Source organism: Sorghum bicolor, chromosome 9 (genome assembly GCF_000003195.3).
Source record: "Sorghum bicolor cultivar BTx623 chromosome 9, Sorghum_bicolor_NCBIv3, whole genome shotgun sequence".
In the NCBI taxonomy this organism is placed as follows: Eukaryota; Viridiplantae; Streptophyta; class Magnoliopsida; order Poales; family Poaceae; genus Sorghum; species Sorghum bicolor.
Window position 1 is genome coordinate 47,845,211 of NC_012878.2, and position 23,138 is coordinate 47,868,348.

General features: G+C 41.6%; 1 protein-coding gene across 2 annotated transcripts; it reads left to right on the forward strand.

The window, feature by feature from the left end:
• Window positions 3,321-16,534, forward strand: LOC8085082 (probable transmembrane GTPase FZO-like, chloroplastic). Of its 2 annotated transcripts, XM_002439694.2 has the most exons (11): window positions 3,321-3,951; window positions 4,261-4,826; window positions 4,952-5,020; window positions 6,609-6,806; window positions 7,211-7,342; window positions 12,276-12,362; window positions 12,474-12,917; window positions 13,584-13,751; window positions 14,810-15,040; window positions 15,815-15,930; window positions 16,028-16,534. In XM_002439694.2, the coding sequence occupies exons 1-11, from the start codon at window positions 3,477-3,479 to the stop codon at window positions 16,308-16,310; spliced, it is 2,769 nt and encodes a 922-aa protein (XP_002439739.1). In that variant the 5' UTR covers window positions 3,321-3,476; the 3' UTR covers window positions 16,311-16,534. The 2 variants fall into 2 exon arrangements, with proteins under 2 accessions (XP_002439739.1, XP_021303120.1); XM_021447445.1 differs by lacking the exons at window positions 14,810-15,040; window positions 15,815-15,930; window positions 16,028-16,534 and adding an exon at window positions 14,517-14,789.

The following is a 23,138-nucleotide window of genomic DNA, read 5'->3' on the forward strand; positions in this document are numbered from 1 at the left end:
AGACGAGGAGGGGGCAATGATGTTGGGGAGGGCTGTTGCGTAGTGATCTTGGAGCAGGCGGGATTGGAGTTCGAAGCGGGACGGCGACGGTGGAACGACGACGAGTTGTCGCGGCTGGACGACGGCAGCAGGCGCAGGACGACGAGTGGCCGGCGGCGGAAGGGGGTCTTCGGCGGGAGGGGTGGAGGGCGGTGGGGGAGGTGTAGCGGGTGGGGGGAGTGCGGTGGTGTTGGGGGCGCCGGAGGCAAGAGCGGGGGGTGCGGCGAGGTGCCGCCTCCCGGGTCCCCTGGAGCCACCATCCTCCCTTTGGCGAAATTCTCTAGGGATCTTATATATCTGTGTTTCACTTTTCATGTAGATTGATGCTAAACCGACTACATTCAAACAAGGTCTTAATGGTCAACTTTGTAACATGTACTTTGCCTTACCAGTCCGCAGGGTGATAAGGATACAAGATAGGTAATGAATGAGTGAAACACATGTTAAACAGACACCTGTTTAATTTTCCATATGTACAAACTAAATGAGGCTTATGTCAACTGACTCTGCCTAGCCTGCGGCAACTTTAAATGATTAGCGAAAAAGATTTGTGAAGCCAAAGTAGTTAATATATTTTGTTAAAAATGTAGCTAATCCAGCAGTCTAAATTTACTCTTCTTGACCTCGCAGAGCTTGATCGCTAGAATATGATCATAAGTCTCCCTTGTCACCGGAGAATCATGTGCACTGTTTTGCCAGCTTGTGCCTGTTTGCTTGTCTTGAAAGCCATAGATCATTCTCGCTGATTCATTGTAAGAAAAACACTATTAAATGACTGATAAATTCAGCAAATAAGCTCAAGTGAACAAGACTTGGCCGATTGCAACCGCCTCGAATGCCAATCTCTCTCCATCTCCAAAAGTCCATGGCGTGGCCATGTAAACGGTCGAAGGTTTCTAGTGGTGGAGAAGGCCTACCCGACCTGATGGTTTGTGACGTTGGATACGAAAAAATAGATATATGACATCAATGTTTTGAATATAGAAAATGAAAAATTATAGAGTTTGCTAGAGTACACGTGTTTATTTTACGAGATTTTATCTTAGAGAATGGCTAATCATGAATTTTTGAAATTTTTAGTTAATCTCTTGGAGTTGCTAGAGCATCTTCTAGAGTCTTTTTAAAACTACTCTCTAAATCTTTACTTGAAGAGTCATTTAATTAAAAACCATTTTTATATGTTTTTTATCTTCTATCTTGTATGACTTCGGAGAGTCATTCCCATTCTTCATCTTTGGCTAGCGAGAAGATGATTTTATTTAGAGAACTAACTAAATAAGTTGTTACACTGTTTTAACCAAAATATCTATTCGTATGAATATGGAAGGATATAAAGATGCTCTCGGACCTAGATTGCTTTCAAAAAGTTATCGAGTGAACTCAGAGATCATGAGTTGCAAAGGTAGCTCTAAAAGTAGCTTTATATCATGAGCCTTTAGTTCCGGGTCAGAGAATTGACACTAAAAAATCCATGTCCATAGGCTAGCATCTTTAATCATAGAGCAACACATTAAGTAGTGTACTCTTTCTTACTTCACAAGTACAAGCACATGGTCTACTAACGACGATTAGCAATGGTCAAGAAGTGACTAGGTCTATAATCCTTGTGTTGTGAGTGTTGGCCTTTGTGTGGCATATTTAGGTCAAGTAGGGGGCTTCTACTTTTGTTCCATTGGTTTCTCACCCACTATGTCAGTTCCTCCCCGCCCAACACTTCCTCCTCCGTGTTTGCCCAATGCCTCTTCCCGGCCATTGCCTCCACACTTGACACTTGCTCCTGACTAGCAGTTATTATCTCTATGTACCATGTGTTTTGTCCTTTGACTCATGAGCCAAACGAGCTAGCTTAAGCTCGCTAACGAGTCGAATCAAGCCAGCCTTTTGGATCGTTTGTATAATGAGTCATATTCAGCCCTAATCAAAAGAACATATATGCTCCTCAATTGATTATGGATACAATATAAATTTACTATCTTATTCTTAGTTAAATAATAAAAATTATAGAAAATAATGATAATAAATTCATACTTTTTTGGTTCCACCAATTTAGTAACCTTTTAGTATCTCTTGGTATATTTTCCTTGGTACCTTTTAGTACCTCTATTTTTCTAGCCACTCGATCCCTCCTCCTAATGGTCTACATTTTTCACACCATAATAACAATTCTCAAATAGGGTTATAAATAGATAATGAATTAATGATGTATTATCATCATTGCATTAAATTCTTAAGTCTCTAGCGAAAGAACTTACAGCTTAGTAGTTGCAAGAACTCCACTGACATCACTCCAGGTCCTAGGTTTGGCTTTTTATAAGAGCGAATTTTTAGATGGGTTAAAAAACCTTTCTCACTAGCAACCTAAAAATAGTAACAAAACACGAGCCTATATATGCTAACAGTTCAATTAATCTGTGTGAACGGTTTGGTCCTACCTGAGGGTAGTGACGGGATGCCAGACCATATGACTATGATCGCCGAGCTAGGATATGGTGTGGCGCTAAGGGTTTACACTATCAGAGTTCTTAATGTCTCAATCTTCTAAAGTTAATGTCTTATATCTTAATAGCAATACTGTAGCGAGGTCATACGCTGTGGGTCAAGTTTTTTTTACTGTCATCTTTCAAACATGCTGTATCATAGAAACCGAAGATCACAAATACTAAGGTGCTGTTTAGATGGCTCATTTCATGACGTGATCTAATCATAGGCTAATTGATTGTGTTGTTTGTTCTACGGACCATGCAAGTGGATGGCACGAGAATGATAAGAGTCTTAGCATTGCCCCGCAACCTTTAGTGACTGAACCAAATAAAACTATTTTTTTATGTTCTAAATTATAATTGCTTTAATTATTTTGGTGTATTCATGCATATCAAATTAGGTGTATAAAAAACTACTTATAATTTATAACGGAGCTGAGTTAAAAGTCCTGTTTGGTTCCACCAACTAAATTTTAGTTAGCTAAACTTTAGTCACTTTAGTAGCTAATGTTCTAAACACATTGACTAAAAGTAGTTAAAATAGTTTAGTTTCATTAGTCACCCCAGAGTAGCTAAAATAATTTTAGCTAGCTAAAATTTAGTTGGTGGAAGGGCCAAAGTCTTTTTCATTGCGGCGGCGGAACTTATCTGACTGTTAAAGTTGCATTTTTACCCAAAGAAAACACCTATACTGATCAAACGGCTCTCCGAGCGGGACGGAAAAGCCCGCAAACGGCACATCCCATCACGGCCGTTATCAAGTGACGGCCCCCCGGGCCCTCGCCCTATCCAACCAAATCCGCGACAGACTGCTCCCCTCCACGGACCACGCGGCTCCACCGCCTCCCACTTCACACCCCCACCGGCCACCACCAGTCCACCACCTCGCCTCGCTCCTCGCTCCGGTGTCCACACACGCGAGCGCACTACTCCCCTTCCACGCTCCTCTCGCTCTTCATGTCCGCCGCTTCCACCGCCACGGCCACCCGCCTCATCCTCCCGCGCCCTTCAGTCCCGTTCCGCTCCCTCCTCCTTTCCCGCCGCCGGGGCCGCCTCCGCCGCGCGTTCCACGCCAGCGCCGTCGCCGCTGGCGGCGGCGGAGGAGGCAGCGGGGCCGGCGAGGGCGCCGCGAAGGAGCCGCCGCGGACGCTGTTCCCCGGCGGGTTCAAGCGGCCGGAGATCCAGGTGCCGGCGCTCGTCCTGCGCGTCGGCGCCGAGGAGGCGCTGCGGTGCGGGGATGAGGTGGCCGCCGCCGTGTCCCGGGGCGTGGGGATCGTCGTGCTCGAGGCCGGAGAGGAGGGCGGTGGGCGAGCGTACGAGGCCGCTCGCGCGCTCAGGGCCACGGTCGGGGACCGCGCGTACCTGCTGATCGCGGAGCGCGTCGACGTCGCGTCCGCAGTCGGGGCGAGCGGCGTCGTGCTCGCTGACGATGGTTGGTGACTGAATTTCTCCTTAGCTTCCAGTTTGTATGAGCTTGTGTTTGGTTGGTAGCAGTCGCTATTACTGTTCTGGAGCTTACATTTTGCAATAGCCCGGCTCATGCTTCAGTTGCTGATCGTTCATGGGTGCCTATCATTCATTCAGAGTTTCTTTCAGCCTTTTTTAGAAGTTCTGAATATAATGCCAATGATTTGAAATGGAACATTGGATATGTTCTGTCATTAACTCGTAAAGCGTGCTTTGTTTTCTAAGTGGTAACTGTCTGCAACATTCATGTATTTAAGATGTTATTTTGATGCAGGCATTCCTGCTATTGTTGCAAGGAGTATGATGATGAAATCAAATGCTGACTCCATATATCTCCCTATTGTTGCTAGAAGGATACAATCTGCAAACTCTGCAATAAGCGCTTCAAGTTCTGAAGGGGCTGATTTTCTGATTGTAAATACTGGCACTGGTGATTTTACGGATCTTATGAATGGTGGTGTTGGTCAACATGTGAAGATTCCGATTTTCTTCACACTGAATCATTTGAGTGAAGGAACTTATTCTGACTTCACATCCAGGTTGCTCCAATCTGGTGCATCTGGAGTTGTTACATCCTTAGCTGGTATGCAACTTCTCACTGATGATCTTATAAAAAAGTACTTCTCAAAAGTGGACTCAGCTGAGGAAGTCCCACGAGCGAGTTACTCTTCTGCTGGGATGCTGGAAGATGTTAATAATGTAATGGTCCTAACTCGCGATCGCGAGAAGACTAAAGTTGCTGGATTTACAAAATTGGATGAAAAAGTGATGCAGTTGATAGAAATAGAGAAGCCTATTCTTAATGAAGCTATTGCTATTATCCGCAAGGCAGCACCAATGGTGATCATCTAACGTTACACATTTGGTAGTTGAAGATGCCCTGAAATGAATTCAATTGTTCTTCATATCATCATCATCTTTAGTATATCTTTGACTTGAATGTAATTGCCGATTTGTCATCACAGATGGAGGAGGTTGAGCTTCTAGTGGATGCTGCTTCTCGCCTGAGTGAGCCATTTTTGTTGGTTACTGTGGTAATTTTGGGTTTACATCGAGTATTGATTTCAGCAACGTCCATTACATAGCTTATATTAGATAACCTGCATGCATAATACTGAGGCAAATGACATTATACATGATTATTGTGTTATATTATATAATTCATCAAATGATGCTATAGGGCAGCCATATTAACATGTCTTGCATCTCCTGCAAAAGCAATCACTAATCTTAGTATCTGTTCTTTTCTCAAACAAGGAATACCAGTGTGTTATGAATATTGCTTTGTGCATGTACTTTTGATTTATGTGAACCTATGAATCTATCAAATCGATGGATTGAAATATTTGTTTTCAATATCTTACATTTCATGAACTTCCCAATTAATTTGTGCTATCATTTAGTGCCTTTTCTGGTTCATTTTGCCATCTATTTCTTTACGTGTTCACCTTTTGTATGGGTGGAAAAAAAATTCTCTTCTACGTGAGTTCTTCTGTAGTCCACCCCTTTTAAAGAAAATATGCTTCTGCATGTCCTCTTTTTGTTTAAATTTTGTCTGCATACATGTCCACATGCTAGATGGCTCTTTATTTGCATAAACAAAAAAACAAAACTCTCCTAAGCTAACCACATGAGTAGAAGCACGAGTCATGTTCTATAGTAGTATAAGCATACACATTGGGCCTTGTTTAGTTCCCAAAAATTTTGCAAAATTTTTCAGATTCCCCGTCACATCGAATCTTTAGACGTATGCATGGAGTATTAAATATAGATAAAAATAAAAACTAATTGCACAGTTTGGTCAGAATTGACGAGACGAATCTTTTGAGCCTAGTTAGTCTATGATTGGATAATATTTGTCAAATACAAACGAAATTGCTACAGTATTCATTTTGCCAAAAATTTTGGAACTAAACAAGGCCTTGGTCATGTTTATTTTCCTAACATATCATGTTTATTTTCCTAACATACTCAGTTTGGTATGAGCCCGTAAGCAAGAGGATTCTCTTATTCACTAGGAATATAATTTTTTTTCTCGAAAGATACCAGGGTGAGGCTAAAACAGCCATACCTGAACACACACACCCCACATACCCGGATGCTTACAAAAACACGCTCCGCTGACATAAAGGATATCATAACCAAGGGGATCAGTCTACCAACCAAAACCTAAGGTTCTGGGGCAAACAACCTTATGATTAAATCATGCTATGCACCATAAACTGCAATCACAAGACACTGTTTTCAGGAGGCCCTAAATGCTTGGCGAAATTCCCTCAAAACACACAGGCATTCCTGTGTTTCCGCTTTTTATTAATATAATGATACACAGCACTCCCGCGTGTTTGGAAAGAAAGCATTCCTATGTTTCCATACTTCCCAGGCCACTAAAATGATGAGAGAATTCAGCCCCTTCTGCATCTCCTTGGGAACATCTCTGATAGTGTTTCCCCACCATCTAAAGAAGCGAGTTGCATCAACTGAAGGCACCACTAGGAATATAAATTGGCTGCTTGTTCTTCATTATATTATACATATTCCACACTTTGCAACTATTTTTTTTTTCACCAAGTACTCATTTTACCACTCATTCTGAGCAAATCCTCCTGCAATTTATCCCAGGGTGAATTTAACTCAGGAAAGTCAACTTTTATAAATGCTTTACTTGGAAGGCAGTATCTTCAGGAGGGAGTTGTGCCTACGACAAATGAGATTACACTACTATCATATTCTGAGGTTGAATCTGAAAGCTTTGAACGATGTGAGAGGCATCCAGATGGTCAATTCATGTGCTATTTATCTGTTCCAATTTTAAAGGAAGTAAGTACTGAATTGCTTTTGACTGTCATGTTGATATTACTTTATCTCACAGATGTATGCATCCAGTTTATTATTCTCAAGTTAAACAAGCTAGTCTTTTCCATTAACTTAATGCATTAAATTAAATAAGCTAGCTTGATGGATGTAATTTCCCTTTCACCCAGTTGAACGTTCTTTCTGAACAAACTTGAAATAGTGATAAATTATAAGGAGCAGACTTCTTTCTCCCTCCATGCGCTGTATTTGATAAAGTGTATCACCTGCCCATTTTCTGTAGCTACCTACTACTTGGCTTTTGATTAACATCTATTACATGTCCCAGGGCCAAATCAGCAGTGCATTTTCCTTTGCTTCTTTACTTTATTTTGCTTTTCATAAGATGCTCCACGTTTACTAATTCACAGATGAATCTAGTTGATACACCTGGAACAAATGTTATTCTTCAGAGGCAGCAACGACTCACTGAAGAATACGTGCCACGAGCTGATTTGATACTCTTTGTCCTATCATCAGATAGACCATTAACTGAAAGTGAGGTATACTTTTTTTTACTATTTTATAAGCCAAACACATTTGATATTATGATTTTATCAGCACATAAATAAACTTGCACAGTAAAATTGATTTAATTAGATTGTTTTTTATCTGTTAATTAGATTGGTTTAGTTAAATCTAATATTGAGTTGGTCATTTTGATTCCATCTAAAGAGCAGACTTAAGATTGTAAATTTGTAATACACTTGAGGACATAATTGTAAGTGTAAATTCCGTTCCAGTACCGGTTGGAACAGTCCGTGGAATGCCTTGTACCACTGCCCAGACTGGAACATAATAGGTGCTATCCTGTACCAATCACAGTTCTAGCTGATTCCCCCCATTCCGGATGAAATCGAACATTCCATGGATCTTGATACCAGTTATTCGAGGATGGATGCTTTGAGGTCACCATCGGATGGCAGCCAGGTGTGTTCCAGCTGGAACTTCTGCGTTGCTACGCTGTCGCTCCAGTGTGGTGGTGCAATGAAAAGGTGCTGCATGTAGAAATGAGCTTCTGCTTCCCAGTGGAGGAGGAGCTCCGATAGGTGTACCTCAACTTCTTATTGCGAGCAGCTTCACTGCGCGGCCCATGACGGTGAGGACCATCTTCTACAAAAGTTCAGGAGGAAAGATAAGGCAGGAGAAAATGTGTTTGTTTCTGATATTATTTCAGCCGGTGGAAGTGGAAGAGATAAGGAGAGAGACAAAGGACAGTAAATAGCTACTTTTCTTTTTTAGAAGGGCAGTAGGTGTTAGCTTCAGTGCTGTACATTTGCACTTGTCCTCGATTCATTGCCCATGAGTTCAGATCGAGCACCGTCCGGCGTTGATCCATCATCCTCGGGCGCAGATTGGGTGCTGCTGGGCTTCGATTCATTCTCCCCTGAGCTACTGACTTTGCGCCCCTCCGCATCTGCGAGCCTGCTACGGGCATCTGCTCTGACCAACACCAGATCTGTGCCTCTCCGAGACACCCATGCCTGTGGCCACCGTGCTTCCCCAGCGAGCCCACGTGCCCTGTGCCCCGTCTACCTCCAGATGTGCCGCCAGTGCAAGTGGTTGCCTCTTGTGCTGCTCTGCAGGAGCTGTTAGGCCACCATGGCTTCGTTTTCTTCAGTTTGGGCTGATGGGTCACGTGGGCTGGAGCTTGTACTGTCATCAGTGCAGTGCTGTTTCTTCTATTCTCAGCTTGCTAGGCCATCTTTGCTATTTGGCCTGCTGTTTGGAAAATGCAATGTTGCTGCATGCTGCTAGTGTTACAGAGTCATGCGGCTGCTGCATCTATCCATGTCCGCTGCACTTGCTCTCCAAAAGTCATCTGCACCATCCAACTCCACAGAAATATTTGTTAAATAGCCAAATATTTCTTTTCTTTTGTGGTTGGCTGTTTCGTTTTTGGCTAATCATTTTTATGTCGTTGTCGATGCGACTCTCTTTGTGGTGGACCTCATCCAGATCTGTGTGGCAATAGTTCGTCTGCCTGAACCTTACTACTCCTTGTTGCCAAAGTTTTGCTAGGCGCTAGGCGAAATCTAGGCGATGACCCTTAGCCTAGCGACTAGTCCAGCCTAGGCTAGCCTACGCGATGCTAGGCGCTTTGCCAATTTATATATAAATATATAAAATATACATTTATAGCTTCAGATTTCAGAGCAATTTCAGATTCAGCAGGAAAGGGCACAGAGGATAGAAGCAGGGAAAGGAAACAGAGGAGAGGAGCAGGGGAGAACATACATACATTCGTCCTTGGTCCTTGGAGCAGAGGAGTACGAGAGAAGCAGGCGGGGATGAGCTTCGCCGGAGGGAGCTGCTTCCCTGCGGGCGGGGCGGTGTAGCAGGGAGGTGGAGGTCGGAGCGGCGAGGAGGACGTGCTCAAATTTGGATGTTTCATTTATCTTAGTGTTGTAATGTGTCTAAGTTTAGTGCTTAGTGTTCTTACTCTTCCAAATCCAACTCCACACCTTGCGTTTGAGAGGGGAGGGGGATGTTAAGGGTATTATAGTCTGTTTAGGGGTTTGAGTGATGTACTATATTTTGCTCCATGGCGGCTGTGCAATACAGCTAGCCATTCATCCATTCCTCCTCTCATCTCATTCTAACGCATTACACCGGTATCGTCCGATACCAAAACATCCAGTTAAACAAACCGGAATGGTATTCACAAGCTTGCTTGAGTTTGTTGGATTCAAGTTTCAATTGGTTGCTTCCCTTTCTATTTTCGGGTGCGAATGCAATTTTTGAGTTGTGTGGGGTTGTGTACTTGTGTGGCGTGTGTTGTAGGGATCTAGCTCCTTTCTTTCTTCTTAATATAATGAAGCGCAACTCTCCTGCGTTTTCGAGAAAAAAAAAGTTTCAATTGACACCCTTGAACATTTCAAAACTTCAGACTTCCAGTTGATGTGAGTCTAGAGAGAAGTTCTAGCAAGATGTACTCTATGTTACAACTCTATCCAAATCTAGAAAGAAATAAATGCCTTTTAGTTTGCTGCTTTTGGCGGGCTTAGTTTATACTTCACTATGGCCTTGTTTAGTTCACCCCAAAAACCAAAAACTTTTCAAGATTCCCTGTCACATCGAATCTTGCGGCACATGCATAGAGCATTAAATATAGATGACAACAAAAACTAATTGCACAATTTGTCTGTAAATCGCGAGACGAATCTTTTAAGCCTAGTTACTCCATGGTTGGACAATGTTTGTCAAATAAAAATGAAAATGCTATAGTGTCAAAATCCAAAAAAAATTTGGATCTAAACAAGGCCCATGAGCCTCTTGAAGAATGGGCTAGCGACTCATAGGCAGTGGTGTGGTTAAGGGAATGGAATGAGACCATCTGAGCCATAGCGAACGCGAGCCTTCATAGGGTGATTGTCACTGCTTATGGACCTGAACCTGGGTCACTGTATGAAGGGCTCTGAAGGAGAATGTAAATGATGGAATATTTAATATATTGCATTGGGCCTCATGGGCTGATTATATAAGGTACATAGGACTAACAGCTTATGTGGGTACACAATGTGGTACTATTCCTATTTACTCTAACATCCCCCTGCAGGCACAACGGGAGCGCTATAGACTGTAAGATTGGAGAAGAAGCTGATAAGTAACATCCCCTCCGCAGTCATAACAGTCGATGCACCACGTAAGCTGTGGCTAGAGAAGAAGCCGATGAGTCATCATGCAAGGTGATAGCCCTTTGTGCAGATGTCGAGGTAGCCGAGCGTAAGGGTGTAGTAGCCTGGTCGAAGAAGTCGTGCTAAAGATGGCCGAGATCGATATAGTTGTGATCAGGTTGCATGTCGATGGAGCTGCAGGCACACAAGGGGTGCCATGGTAATGATGGAGACGCGTCGAGGCAGTCGTCGTGGGAGGGGGCGATGCCGAAGTCGATGCAATCAGGACCGTTGTAGAAGAAAGGCGACGACGCAGTCGAGGCAGACGGGGTAGGAACGGGAGGGTCGATGCCGAAGTCAATGCAGTCAAGCCGCCTGAGCATCGAGGCGCAGCTAGATTTGCCAGATCCAGCAACGCGTTGGGGACGAAAGCACGCGTCAATGTTGCCAATACCAACCGTACAAGGGAGAGGGCCCCAACCACACAACCGTACAAGGGAGAGGGCCCCAACCGTGTGGTTGTGCTGGACGAAGAAGAAGCAATGCGGGAGAAGACGCGTCGGCGAGCAGGTCTCGGCGGCAACGCGGGTCGTGGCAGCTCGATGACAAAGACCCAATCAGCAGGACGAAGACCTTGTGCAGACGGATGGCGCAGCAGGGATTGCGTAGCATAGTCGTCAATGCACAGGTGACGGCGATGTAGATGTAACGGCGAAGTAGACACACGGACGGTGGTGCTACGGCCCGATCAGGCGACACAACAGCAGCCCTGAAATGCGCGTAGTACTCGGAGACGGTGTCGATGAAGTTGATGCCGATGCCGGAGTAGAATGCGCGAGGTCGATGGGCGGTGGGCGACTCAATCCCGATCAGTGATCGGGCAAAACCAAAAAGATACAGCAGTAGCAGATCGAGTGTACCCAGCAAGATGACACGATGGCGGCGGTGCGTCCCAATCGGGCGGCGCAAGGCGCACGACGGGTCACGAACACGCGGGGTCGAAGGCGCCAACGCAGATCAACGAGGTGGAGATGGGTAGATCCGCCCGACAACAACGACACGCCAGATCTGGTTGCCTCCATGGCAACGCAGGGTTGAGGCGTGTGGCCGGCCTTGGCCGCCACCACGGCGGCATGGGACGAGGCGAGATCCATCTGCCTCCATGCGATGAAGATCAGGTGTTGATGGCAACAGCCGGCGGCGAGCCCGGGGACGAGGCGGCGGCGGCAACCTGGCGATGACGTAGGGGAGATCCCGATCTGCTCTGCGACGACGACGACGGCAGCCGGATCAATAGGATCGGGCGCCTAAAGAGGGGCGCTGCCCCCGGCGGAGATCGACCTCTCCCCGGGGGCGTGCAGTGCGGAAGCGGCGGCGGCTAGGGTTAGAATCTAAACCTAGGCAAATGATACCATGAAGGAGAATATAAATGGTGGAATATTTGATATATTGCATTGGGCTGATTATATAGGGTACATAGGACTAACACCTTATGTGGGTACACAATGTGGTACTGTTCCTATTTACTCTAACAGGCTCTCATTGCTATTCCACTTAGAAACTCAAATTTAATTTGAACTGCTATCTGTGACAATTATAACAGATTAAATGCACTGCCTTTTCAATTCATGGAATTTTCAGTGACTTATTTCTAGGTTTCTTTCTATAATATAGGTTGCATTTTGTATTATCTTTACGTGGATTCCTTCTGAGTCACATATTTCATGGTCTCTATAATCTGGAGTTCTAATTTATGTTTGGACAATGTATTTTTTTCTATTTTCTAATAGTGCTAAACGTGGTTCGTTGTAACCTCTAGGTTGGATTTCTTCAGTATGTCCAGCAGTGGAAGAAGAAAGTTGTATTTGTTCTAAACAAATTGGACCTCTATCGGAACAGCAATGAGGTTTGGTGTTGTAACTTCATTTCTGCACAATTCAAATGAAAGCAAGATTTATTTTGTTCCTAATTGCTTGTTTCTAATTTATTGCTTTGCTTCTCAATCTGATGTGTATAGCTTGAAGAAGCTACTGCATTTGTCAAGGAAAATGCAATGAAATTGCTTAACGCGGAAGATGTCACACTGTTTCCTGTATCTTCACGCTCTGCTCTGGAAGCCAAGCTTTCATATTCCAAAAACAGTGACGGAAAGCATTTGAGGGAAGCTATGTTTAGTGATCCTAGATGGAGAAGCAGCAATTTTTGTGAACTTGAGGATTACTTACTGAGTTTCTTAGATAGTTCAACAGAAAATGGAAAAGAAAGGGTCCGGCTGAAACTTGAAACACCAATAGGCATTGCAGATCGATTGTTAACTTCATGTCAAAGACTCGTGAAACTAGAATATGAAAAGGCTGTTGAAGATTTAACATCCATCAAGGATCTTGTTTATGGTGCAAACAATTATGCCATCAAACTTAAGTCTGATAGCAATTCCTGGCAGAACCAGATTTCATCTCTTGTAGGTGTTTCAAATACTACCAGTTATTTTTTTTATTTACACAAATGTACTCCCTCTTTTACCAAAATATAAATTGTATTTCTCCTGCCCTCAATGCAAAATAGTGGTTAAATGCAACTTGGGATACTGCCTATTTTTCTTCCTTGTAATACCTCTGACCCAAATACAAATCTAGCCTGCTTCAGTGCACCAAATATAATAAATCCATAACAACCTCCTTGTCTACCTTAGATGCACACTAACCAATGGAGTAAACTTGACAGTTGCCACCCATCTTAACTCCAGTAATGATTGATGAGTACTATGGTCATTGTGCCCTCTCACCTTAATACTTGTGCCAGGTCCAGACGGACTTATATTTGGGATCGTTGGTAGTACTTTATATTTCTGGCCTCAACATGTATAATAAACAGTTAGTGCCCACACTATACTTTCCAGGGGCACTTATGAGGATATTTTTTGTCATTTTCGACATGCCTTCCCCATTAACTTCTGATCTTTTAAGTGTGCATATGGTTAGATATACACTTTCCAATTTCTCATACATGCATATATTGCTGACCTAGCAACTAGCATTGATATTTGGTGACAGTCCTTTTGAGTGCAATATGCTTAATACTCCCAGATTGAGAGGTTGGTAACATACTTACATCTACCTTCTTGCAGATTGAGAGAGCAAAAGGTCGAGCAGTAACACTTATGGGATCTACACTTCAGCTGTCAAATATTGACCTTATTTTTACATACACGGTCAAAGGAAAAACAGGCAGTTCCACGAGAGCCACATCATTTGTTCAGAATGATATTCTGAGTCCAACCCTTGACGATGCTGTGGTATGTTTGGCATTGAACTTTCTCTTAGTTTTACCATATTCTGATCCACATATGCTTGTAAGCATATAATTCACACCTGAGTGCTAAATGTGCAGCAATCCCAGAACAGATTGTTTTTCCATAATTTTGAGTATTGCATTATGGTATCACTAACTATGCACACTATAACTATTTTGGACAAACTGTTCTTGGAAGTGATCCCAAGTTAATTGCTTGCAGTTGCCTTGATTTCAACAAATCTTCCTTTATCAAAACTTTTGGTGCTGACTTGCTTGATTAATTCTGCAATTCGCTGATTATCTCCTGCAATATCATATGCTTTACAAGGTGGTGTTGGTGTGTGTTGTAAGGGCTTCTGCCCTCTCATCATCCGGGCAGTCTGCAGACCCAACTTCGTCTTTTCGATGTTCCTTTAATAGAACTGGGATTTTCAGGTGTATGTAGTAAGCAGTCTTGAACATGGTAGTAGTAAGCAATTACATGGGCACCTCATATCGGATCTAAATCGTTTGAGCAATTCATTTAAGAGTAATTCACTTTGCCCATTTGCAGCATGGTTAATATTTTATAGCTCTCAGAATGAGTACTTCTCTTTTTTGATGTATTATTGTGTTATTTTTTATTTATTTTTTTGCACATTCTGTTCTAAAGTAAATTTTATGGAACTATACATGATTTATATCATCAGAAAACTATACTTTTGTCAACTCATTTCGCACGACTTTGCTAATATATCACAAAACTACACTTTTTTTTGTAACATAGTGCGTGTATCAACTGACATCCTGGACCCCCACACGTGAGACACACACAGGTGGAGCTCATTAATCATCCAAGCAGATGATATCTTACATATGGGACTGAGATGTCATTTAATGTCCAAACAAACGGAATTAGTGAAAAGATGTGCAGTTCTTTTCAGTTGACTAAAGTATGAGTAATTATGTGATAATAGAGATCGCATAAATATATTTGTCTGAAATTTGCTCGATATTCTAGCTATTTGCTTTGTCATGCTTATGTATCCATTTTATCAGCAAAAGTTTTTCTTTTGTTAGAATTTACTAGGTGACTACTCGACATGGTTGAGTTCTAGCAATACCCGTGAAGCAAAAGTATATTTGGAGTGTTTCAGTGCAAGATGGGATGCACTGGTTGGTCCAGAAGAAAGGGCTCTGTTAGATCCAAATGGACTTGTCAATGAAGGGGAGAAACTCACCATAAAGGCACTGGATGGCTTCAACGCCAGTGCTGCTGCCAAGGTTTTTGAAGAGGAAATCAGAGAAGTGGTATGCCTTATTAATGGCCTTGATTTATGTCTATTGATATGTTTTAAATCTATGCTTTGACACCCCTAAAAAGTATTGAGGTTCTTTTTTTTTTTTGCGAAAGAATAAGTATTGAGGTTCTAATTACAAGTAGTACACCACACTGTTAGGGAAACTGTGGACATTTCATTATATATACTAAATGGTAAATGCCTTGATAATAGGCCAAGAACAGCCCTGAAATCTGCAGTTTTCCATTGCCCTTGTCAATCTGTTACATGAATATTTATTAGGTGGTCAAGCTTACTGCTTATACCTTTCTAGATGATGAACTAATTGTGCCCTGAAGAACTGAACTTAGTAGAATCCATTGCATGGTCCACCGCCTGTAATTTGATCGTATGTCGAACATTTGAACACACACCTTTAGGGTTTGTTTGGACAAACGCATTCCCTGTGGATTGGAGTGGACCTGGCGGGATTGAGGGGAAAATTAGTTCATTTCCCTCTTCAATCCACATGTTGGAAGGGACTGGCAATGATAAATGGAAAGAAATTATTTCATTTGCCTCTTCAATCCGGAAATAATATACATGCGTTGGGAATTGGAATGCAAGAATAGCCAAAGCATTCAGGGCTCCACAATATTTTAGGTTTAACAGAATACAATATTTTAAGTTTTGTACTATATCTGAGTGCAGAGTGCATGCCTAGACTTGTAATCACGGATGCTTTGTTTGTCCTTGTTTTCGTGCATTGTTATTTATTTCTGAGCTTAGCTATTTGCATGTGAAGGCTTTTGGAACATTTGGAGGGCTAGGTATTGCTGGACTGTCAGCTTCTCTTTTGACATCTGTTTTGTCAACTACTCTTGAAGATCTTCTTGCTCTTGCGCTTTGCTCAGCTGGCGGGTAATTCAATCATTGATAACTGTGCATCATTCTTTAGCAAAGCTTTTAACAATGAAATGGGACGGTTGATGTGTAACGATTTTGATTTGTCCTTTAGGTTTTTTGTTTTATCAAGTTTCCCTGGTCGACGGAAGCTTGCAATACAGAAGGTTAACAAGGCTGCCGATGAACTCTCGAGAAAAGTTGATGAAGCTATCCAAAAGGATATCTCACAGAGTGCTAATGACCTAATCCGCTTTGTTGAGGTCATCAGCAAACCTTACCAGGAAGCATGCCAGCGAAAAATAGATTGGTTACAGGGCGTTCAGGGTGAGCTATCTGCTGTCGAGCGTAAGCTCCAAACTTTGAAAGTTGAAATCCAAAATCTTCATGGATCGTGAGGTCTCATTACACCTTGTTTATTTGCAATTAATTCTTTGGATGGACATACTAATCATTTTTTGTTGGTTTATACTGCATCGTGATGTAGACGTAGTGCCTTTGCTGTATATGATAGTCTGCAAGTGTAATGTGCGTTGTAAATTCAGAACAAGTGATAAACTGGATATCCAACTGTCACGTGATAATTGCTCGCCCTGAGAACTGAGAAGGATGTTTTAAAAAACTTGCCTATTTGATAAAATTTACAACATGTCAACATCATGTATCAAAACATATGAAACTTGCCCTTTTGGGATCAAGTGAAAATTTAAAAATAAAAGTTGCTTTCAAATCTAGATCTGTCACGCGTAATGCACCCTATAATTATGGCGTGCCGGGTCTTGCGTTAGATTCATATGTACAGACCCAGATGGTGGCCTTCTACGTGAGAGTGCCTGACCTCTCGTCCACGTCCCCTAGAGCCATAGAGGTATTTGCCGTGAGAGTACCAGACGGCCTCACTCTTCTATTTATATTGTTACATTACATGGTGATCATACAAGGTAGGCAATAAATCATACAATCAATCAGCCATAATCCTGGCAATTGCTAGCTTATGCACGAAGCTTTGAGCTTCGCCTGGGCTCTATTCGAGTGCTGGTCCGCTGCTGCTGCTGGGTACACACTACACACACCAAGGCCTCTCCAATGAGAGGAGAGTTTTGCAAGAATTTGACTAGCTGTGTGGTGACCACAAAGTGAGCTAAATCCTTGGCCTTTCTGTTAGTGCGTTGCTGCAGAGTACACGTAGGTAGCATAGTCAAATCCATACAAATATATAATAGTGCAGTGGCTTTTGACGCTATGTTTATTCTTCCTTTCACTGCAATGTTATGTCTCGGGTACATGCATGTTCAGATAGATACCCTGGGAATTGTATGGTGGATGAGCGATGAACTTATTCTCTAGCACAATGTAATTAACAAGCAGTTGATTTCCGAGGTACCAATTTAATCTTGTACTATGGTGACGGACGGATACTTGAAATTTGTTGAAAAATTCCTTGGTCCTTCAAATGACACTATAAAATTGATGCTCATGTATAATGCCACTGCTTTTGAAATACATGACTGATTTAAAATAATGAACGCAACCATTTGCAAAAGCAATGGTGCATGAGCGGACTTTGATTTTGCTGTGGCATTTCTGGATTGGAATCTTTTTTTAAATAAAGAATCATTCTATTTTTAATGAAAGCAATATCTCAGACGTCACCAAATAGATATAGGAGCTAAAGTCTAAAGACATAACACAGTGCAAGTAAACAAGTTACAGGGATCTAGAGTCTACTAGTGTATTAAAAAAAAATTTCATGAGAACTCTAGTAGCAAAGTCAAATCTAACACAAATTCTCGCAAACTTCTCTCATTGGAGGCCTGATTACAGTAGGGGAGTGTTTTTGGCTAGTCCGTTTGTTCTTCCTTTAGCTGCTCCTTGTTTGGCACGAGTCCAAACAGCTCTGGTTCCTAGCAGTATGAAGACATAGAGAAGCTTAAACTTGTGAAGCAAAAAAATAGTGACTTTACTTGCTTCTGATTCACTTTAATAAGAGAGATAAAAATGGAGCCGAAGCTTTACTAATAAACGGGGATGTATGGATGGATACCATCGCAGGGACGGTGGACATGGATGAACTTATATATGAGAATTATACTAAGCTTTATCTAGAAATGTTCTTTCACGGTATCACCTAATTAACAAGCAGTTGATTTTTCAAGGTATAGAAACTAGACTAGTACGGATGGTGGTGGATGGACTTGAGTTTTGTTCTATGTGCCACTGAAAAATTCCCTGATCTAAGAATTCACAAAGCAAAATTGATGTCTGCATATTCGCAAATTGCAATGCTGTCTTCTAAAATACGGTGGATCAATAAACAAAAGAATAGGACCATTTGCACAAGCTCTGAGTGAGGACATCTGTTTTGCAGTGACATTTTGGGATCTGAGACTTATCTATTGAGAAAAGTATCTTGATTTTTTTAAACAGACTTTACTGATAAAGTTTCGATCTTTGAAATAAGCCAAGAAACGCATTATGCAAAAGCAAACAACAAAGGAAATAAAGAAAGGAAATATGTAATTAAAACAAGTCACAGAACATCTGCTGCCACCAAGGTCAGTAGTGGGCTGCATTCGCACAATACAGGTAAACAGGTTTGGCAAAGGATCTGGGGCTTCTTCATCCTGTGTCGTATAATTTTTTTTTCCTCATAAACCTAGGGAAACATATGCCAGACCGAACTTGATTCCCAATCTAGGATTGGAAAACGGCTTTCCTAATTAAAGTTCATACACGCATTCCAGTTAGCAATGTACCGGCGGTGAACAAAGAAGAATTTATGTATTTTCTATCACAAGTTCATTAATTAACAAGCATTTGATTTATCATCAAGGGTACTAAAACTAGTACCTAGTGGGTGCCTAATTGCCTACTTCTATTCTGCTGTCTGTCCTTGTTTACTGATATGTTACAAAAGGTGGTCTCCGGCCGGGTCCATTTTGCCTGCACTGCAAAAGTTCGCATCAGCAGAGCATAAACTTTTTCCATTTTTTAGGGTACAAACCATGAGCTGACGAGCAGCTGGAAGTGCACCGTCGGATCCTTGCCTTTGTGGTGCTGGATTCAGCTCAAAGCTCGTAGGACACATGAGTAGCACAGGCGCCAAAGGTTAGGGCCATTGTTTTTTCCCCCATCCTTGAGTGACAACTGATTAGTCCTCGCACATAAAAGTTAAAAGTGATTAGGTTGACATCATTCACGCGTACGTAGAAGTGTTAAAGTTAAACTTTTGGGGATTCTGTTTAAATACTAGGAGGCTAAATATGATAGTGTTGTCGATCGCAAAAACTATACATATGCATGATAGTGTTGTCCTTGCAAACAATCACTGACATGTGGGTCCATAAAGATTACACATGGCATGTAGGGGCCACTTGTCAGCTATTGTTAGTCTACTTCACTTACTCCCTCCGTCCAGGAAAATGCAATTCTCGTTTTTCGAAGAGTCAAACTATTTAAATTTTAACTAAATTTATATAAAAAATACTAATACTCATAATGTAAAATAAGAATCGTTTGATTAGTTACAAAATATATTTTTATAGTAAATTTATTTGGAGACATAAATGCTAATACTATTTATGATCAATTTAGTTAAACTTGAGCTAGTTTGACTATTGCGGTTTCTATATTTGTATTCTTTTCACAGGAAATATCATTTTTTGTGGGGACTACAGTTTGCAATTTGTTCAAGAGGGTAGAGGGTGCCTGCTACCTAGGCTTCACTTTGTTTTGGGGAGACAAAAAGGCGCCTTTCCTAGCTAAAATACTCTTGGCAGTCCTGTCAAAAAAATGAAACCCTCTTCGCAGTTTGTGAAGGAGTTACATGCCGTTAGGGGAGATGGTGGTGGCCTGCTCGTGCAGCCGTTCATTTTTCAGTAATGTTGTCGGCTTGTCTCTATACTTTGTTTGATCTCGGATCAGTGAAGTTTTTGCTTTTCCACATGCATGAATGTCTCCTAGTTAAGTTGTTTCTTTTTCAATCATACGGGTAAGGAAGGATTCTATTCGCTAAGGACATGTTTGGTTGTCTGAATTAGGACATATCAAGACTTATGCAATGCAGTTTCTCTTTGTCCTCAACAGTAAGACACACAAGCTAGCTTATATATGTCATGTCACTGACATCTCATATGTGGGTCCTATGTTTAAGTGTTTTTTCATTCTCTCTCTCCTCTCCTCCTTCCTTTCCTATTTCTTCTTCGTCTTCACCGTGCATAGCCAGATGTCAGATGCCCTCCATCCCTACCACTTGCCGCCGGCCTACCTCCGCCTCCGTCGCTTGAGTTTGCCCTCACCGGCCGCCGTGATCCTTTGCCTCTGTTGGGCACGAGTCCAGCATTTTCTACTAGTGTCATAATGTATCAGTGATACTAATTTGATATAAATGGTATCATTCTTTTTTTATACATTTGGTCAAGCTTAGAATAGTTTAACTTGTGATAAATTTGGATTCATTATATTCCAATACTTAAGAAGAAAGCATACCCGACATACGACCCACTTTATTGTTTGCCTTTTCCGTTAAGTGAAAGCTGCTATTTCCTGGGTTCTCTTCTCTCGCAGGGCTGAAGAGAAATGGCTGGACAATGTGGCTCTAGGAGAGATGACATCAAGATGCCTTTTGCTTTAATTCAGTACCCGACCACCTCTCTGACCAGTGACCACTTCAGCACTCCTGCGGTCCTGCCACTTTCTGAATCCTAGATTAGATATTGGTTTGGAGTGTGATAATTCTAGTACGTTATGTTGGCATCGTGACTGTGCAGACCAAGTCTGTGATCTGATCAACGATCATGCCGTGGTCTGGCAATGTTTGGATGTGGAAGATGGTATATTTCACACCTCGAGTTGTTGTTCTCGTTTCGGTTTCGACACGCATGGCTTGTATCTTTTGTGCTTGATATATAGCTTTGGGTTCCAGAGAAGATGGTAGAGCAAAGGTAAAGTTGCAGATATAATGTTGGGATTTGGTCACCAGTGAATCCATGAAAGTGATTACATCACTTTTTTAATCAAATAAGAGACAAATGTTCACATGAATATACTTACACTCATTTCTATGAACACGGTTGCATATACTCTACTATATAAATATCATCAAAAGACTAAACCAATAGATCTCGGATTAATAAAATCACTATACACTATGTCACAAAAGGTTATCACAGACGCGCGTTTACCATCAACACAGACGCGTTAGAACGCGTCTGAAATATCGCGTCTCAAATAAGGCCTATCACAGACGCGCTAGAAGCGTCTGTAATAGAGTAACTTACAGACGCGCTTTCTTAACAGACGTCTGTATTCCAGCGAATACGCGTCTGTGATAAGAATAACACCCGTCTGAATTTTTGTAACACGCTTCTGTGATAAAAAGAACACCCGTCTGAGATTTCCGTAACACGCGTCTGTGAGATGCAATTATTTGGGAATTTGCTTCAGATGAATCGACGGTTCTGTAGCAATTGGGAACCCACGTGGACGAATTTACACATAGCAGCATCTCATAGAAAATCGACATGTGAAACATACCACAAATATATATATATATATATATATATATATATATATATATATATATATATATATATATATATATATATATATATATATATATATATATACACGCAATCATCTTCACTTAATTGTACAAAACATATCCACTAATCCGGTTCATCATGAGGAGTGTACTCCGGTCTTAAGTGTCAACTGAGATTACCAACACACAGTGTGCCTGCATCTAAGCTTATTTATCACACCTTATGTTGAAACACAGTCATGAAAATGAAACTCGCCATTTTCCTCAATGATCTGTTCCAGAATGAACATGGCAATCTTCTCTCTAATATCATTCAAGTTGATTTGACTGGACGTAAAATCAAATGCCTGTAAAATACCAGTAAAAAGAAGATGAAGTTACTAAATCTGTTACCAGATTGATGGTAATACAAAAATGTTAATTCCTATTTTACCACTAGTTTCTCTTAAGCTACTCAATTCGCCCTGCGAGATATAAACATATATATGTCTGCCTTCGTGTTGTAATTAGTTCATCATATATAAACAACGAATATATTTCTTCCTATTAAATAGAGGTACTTTTCATACCTACGGGTACTTTCATACCGCTGCTGCTCTACTTGGGTGCTTACCTAATTCATTTACTGTTTTACTTATCTACAAAATGAATGATGCTTTCCTACCCGAACCCACAAAGTATACTAAAAAGGCGACTAACGATATAGATGTGAGCCGTTATGAGAAAATGGAACTACATTATATATATATATATATAAGGCATCGCGGGTTCTTGACGTTCCAGAGGAGGACAAGCTCTATTATTATTTGAATTTCAGAGTTAACTTGGAGACAACACACTTTAATTTGCGACCAATGAGACTCACAGAATTTGACTACATTCCTAGACATATTCCTATTCTCTACTGGATGAGCACAAAACACTTTTGCCAATTAGTTCAGGTAACTAGCGGCCAACACACATGATGGCCTTCTAGCTGAGTAAGAATGGTTACATACTATCTTTTTTCATTAATCATAACACTAAAGACGTCATTATCAATTATTATAGCCCATAAGAAATCACTGGATGTTAATGCCTTCTCGAGTGTTCTTCAGTGAACCATATAGAGAGGCGAGTCCCTCATCTCCACTCCTAATCGTGAGAAGATTGGAGGGAGCTATGCAGGCACTCAAGGGGGGAGTGCGCTGCTTGCTTTTAAGTTTTCTCAAGGCCGGAGATTCAAGGGAGCTGTGCAGGCATTCAAGGGAGTGTACTGCGTCGGTAGTAAGTTTTTGTCAAGAAGTTCAGTATTGGCTTTCCTCCTCTTCCCTTGGTTTTCTCCATCAGACCAGGATTTGATTATGGATAATGTTATTTTGTCTTATGAGTTAACACATTATTTAAATGGTTAAAAGAAACGTAAGGAGGGGCTGGCAGCGCGCAATCAAATTAGACAAATTAGACATGAGCAAGCCTGACAGGGTAGAATGGGCTTTCTTAGAAAATATTTTTATTTGGATGGGGGATACTATGAACTATTACTTATAAAATTAAAGTAAATGTTGGTTACACCAATCAAATTATCCCTCAAAGAGGCATAAAGACAGGGTGATCCATTGTCCCCTTATTTATTTATTTTAATGTGCAGAAGGTCTATCAGCAATTGTTGCAAATAGCTGAGCAAAGGGGCAATATTGAAGGC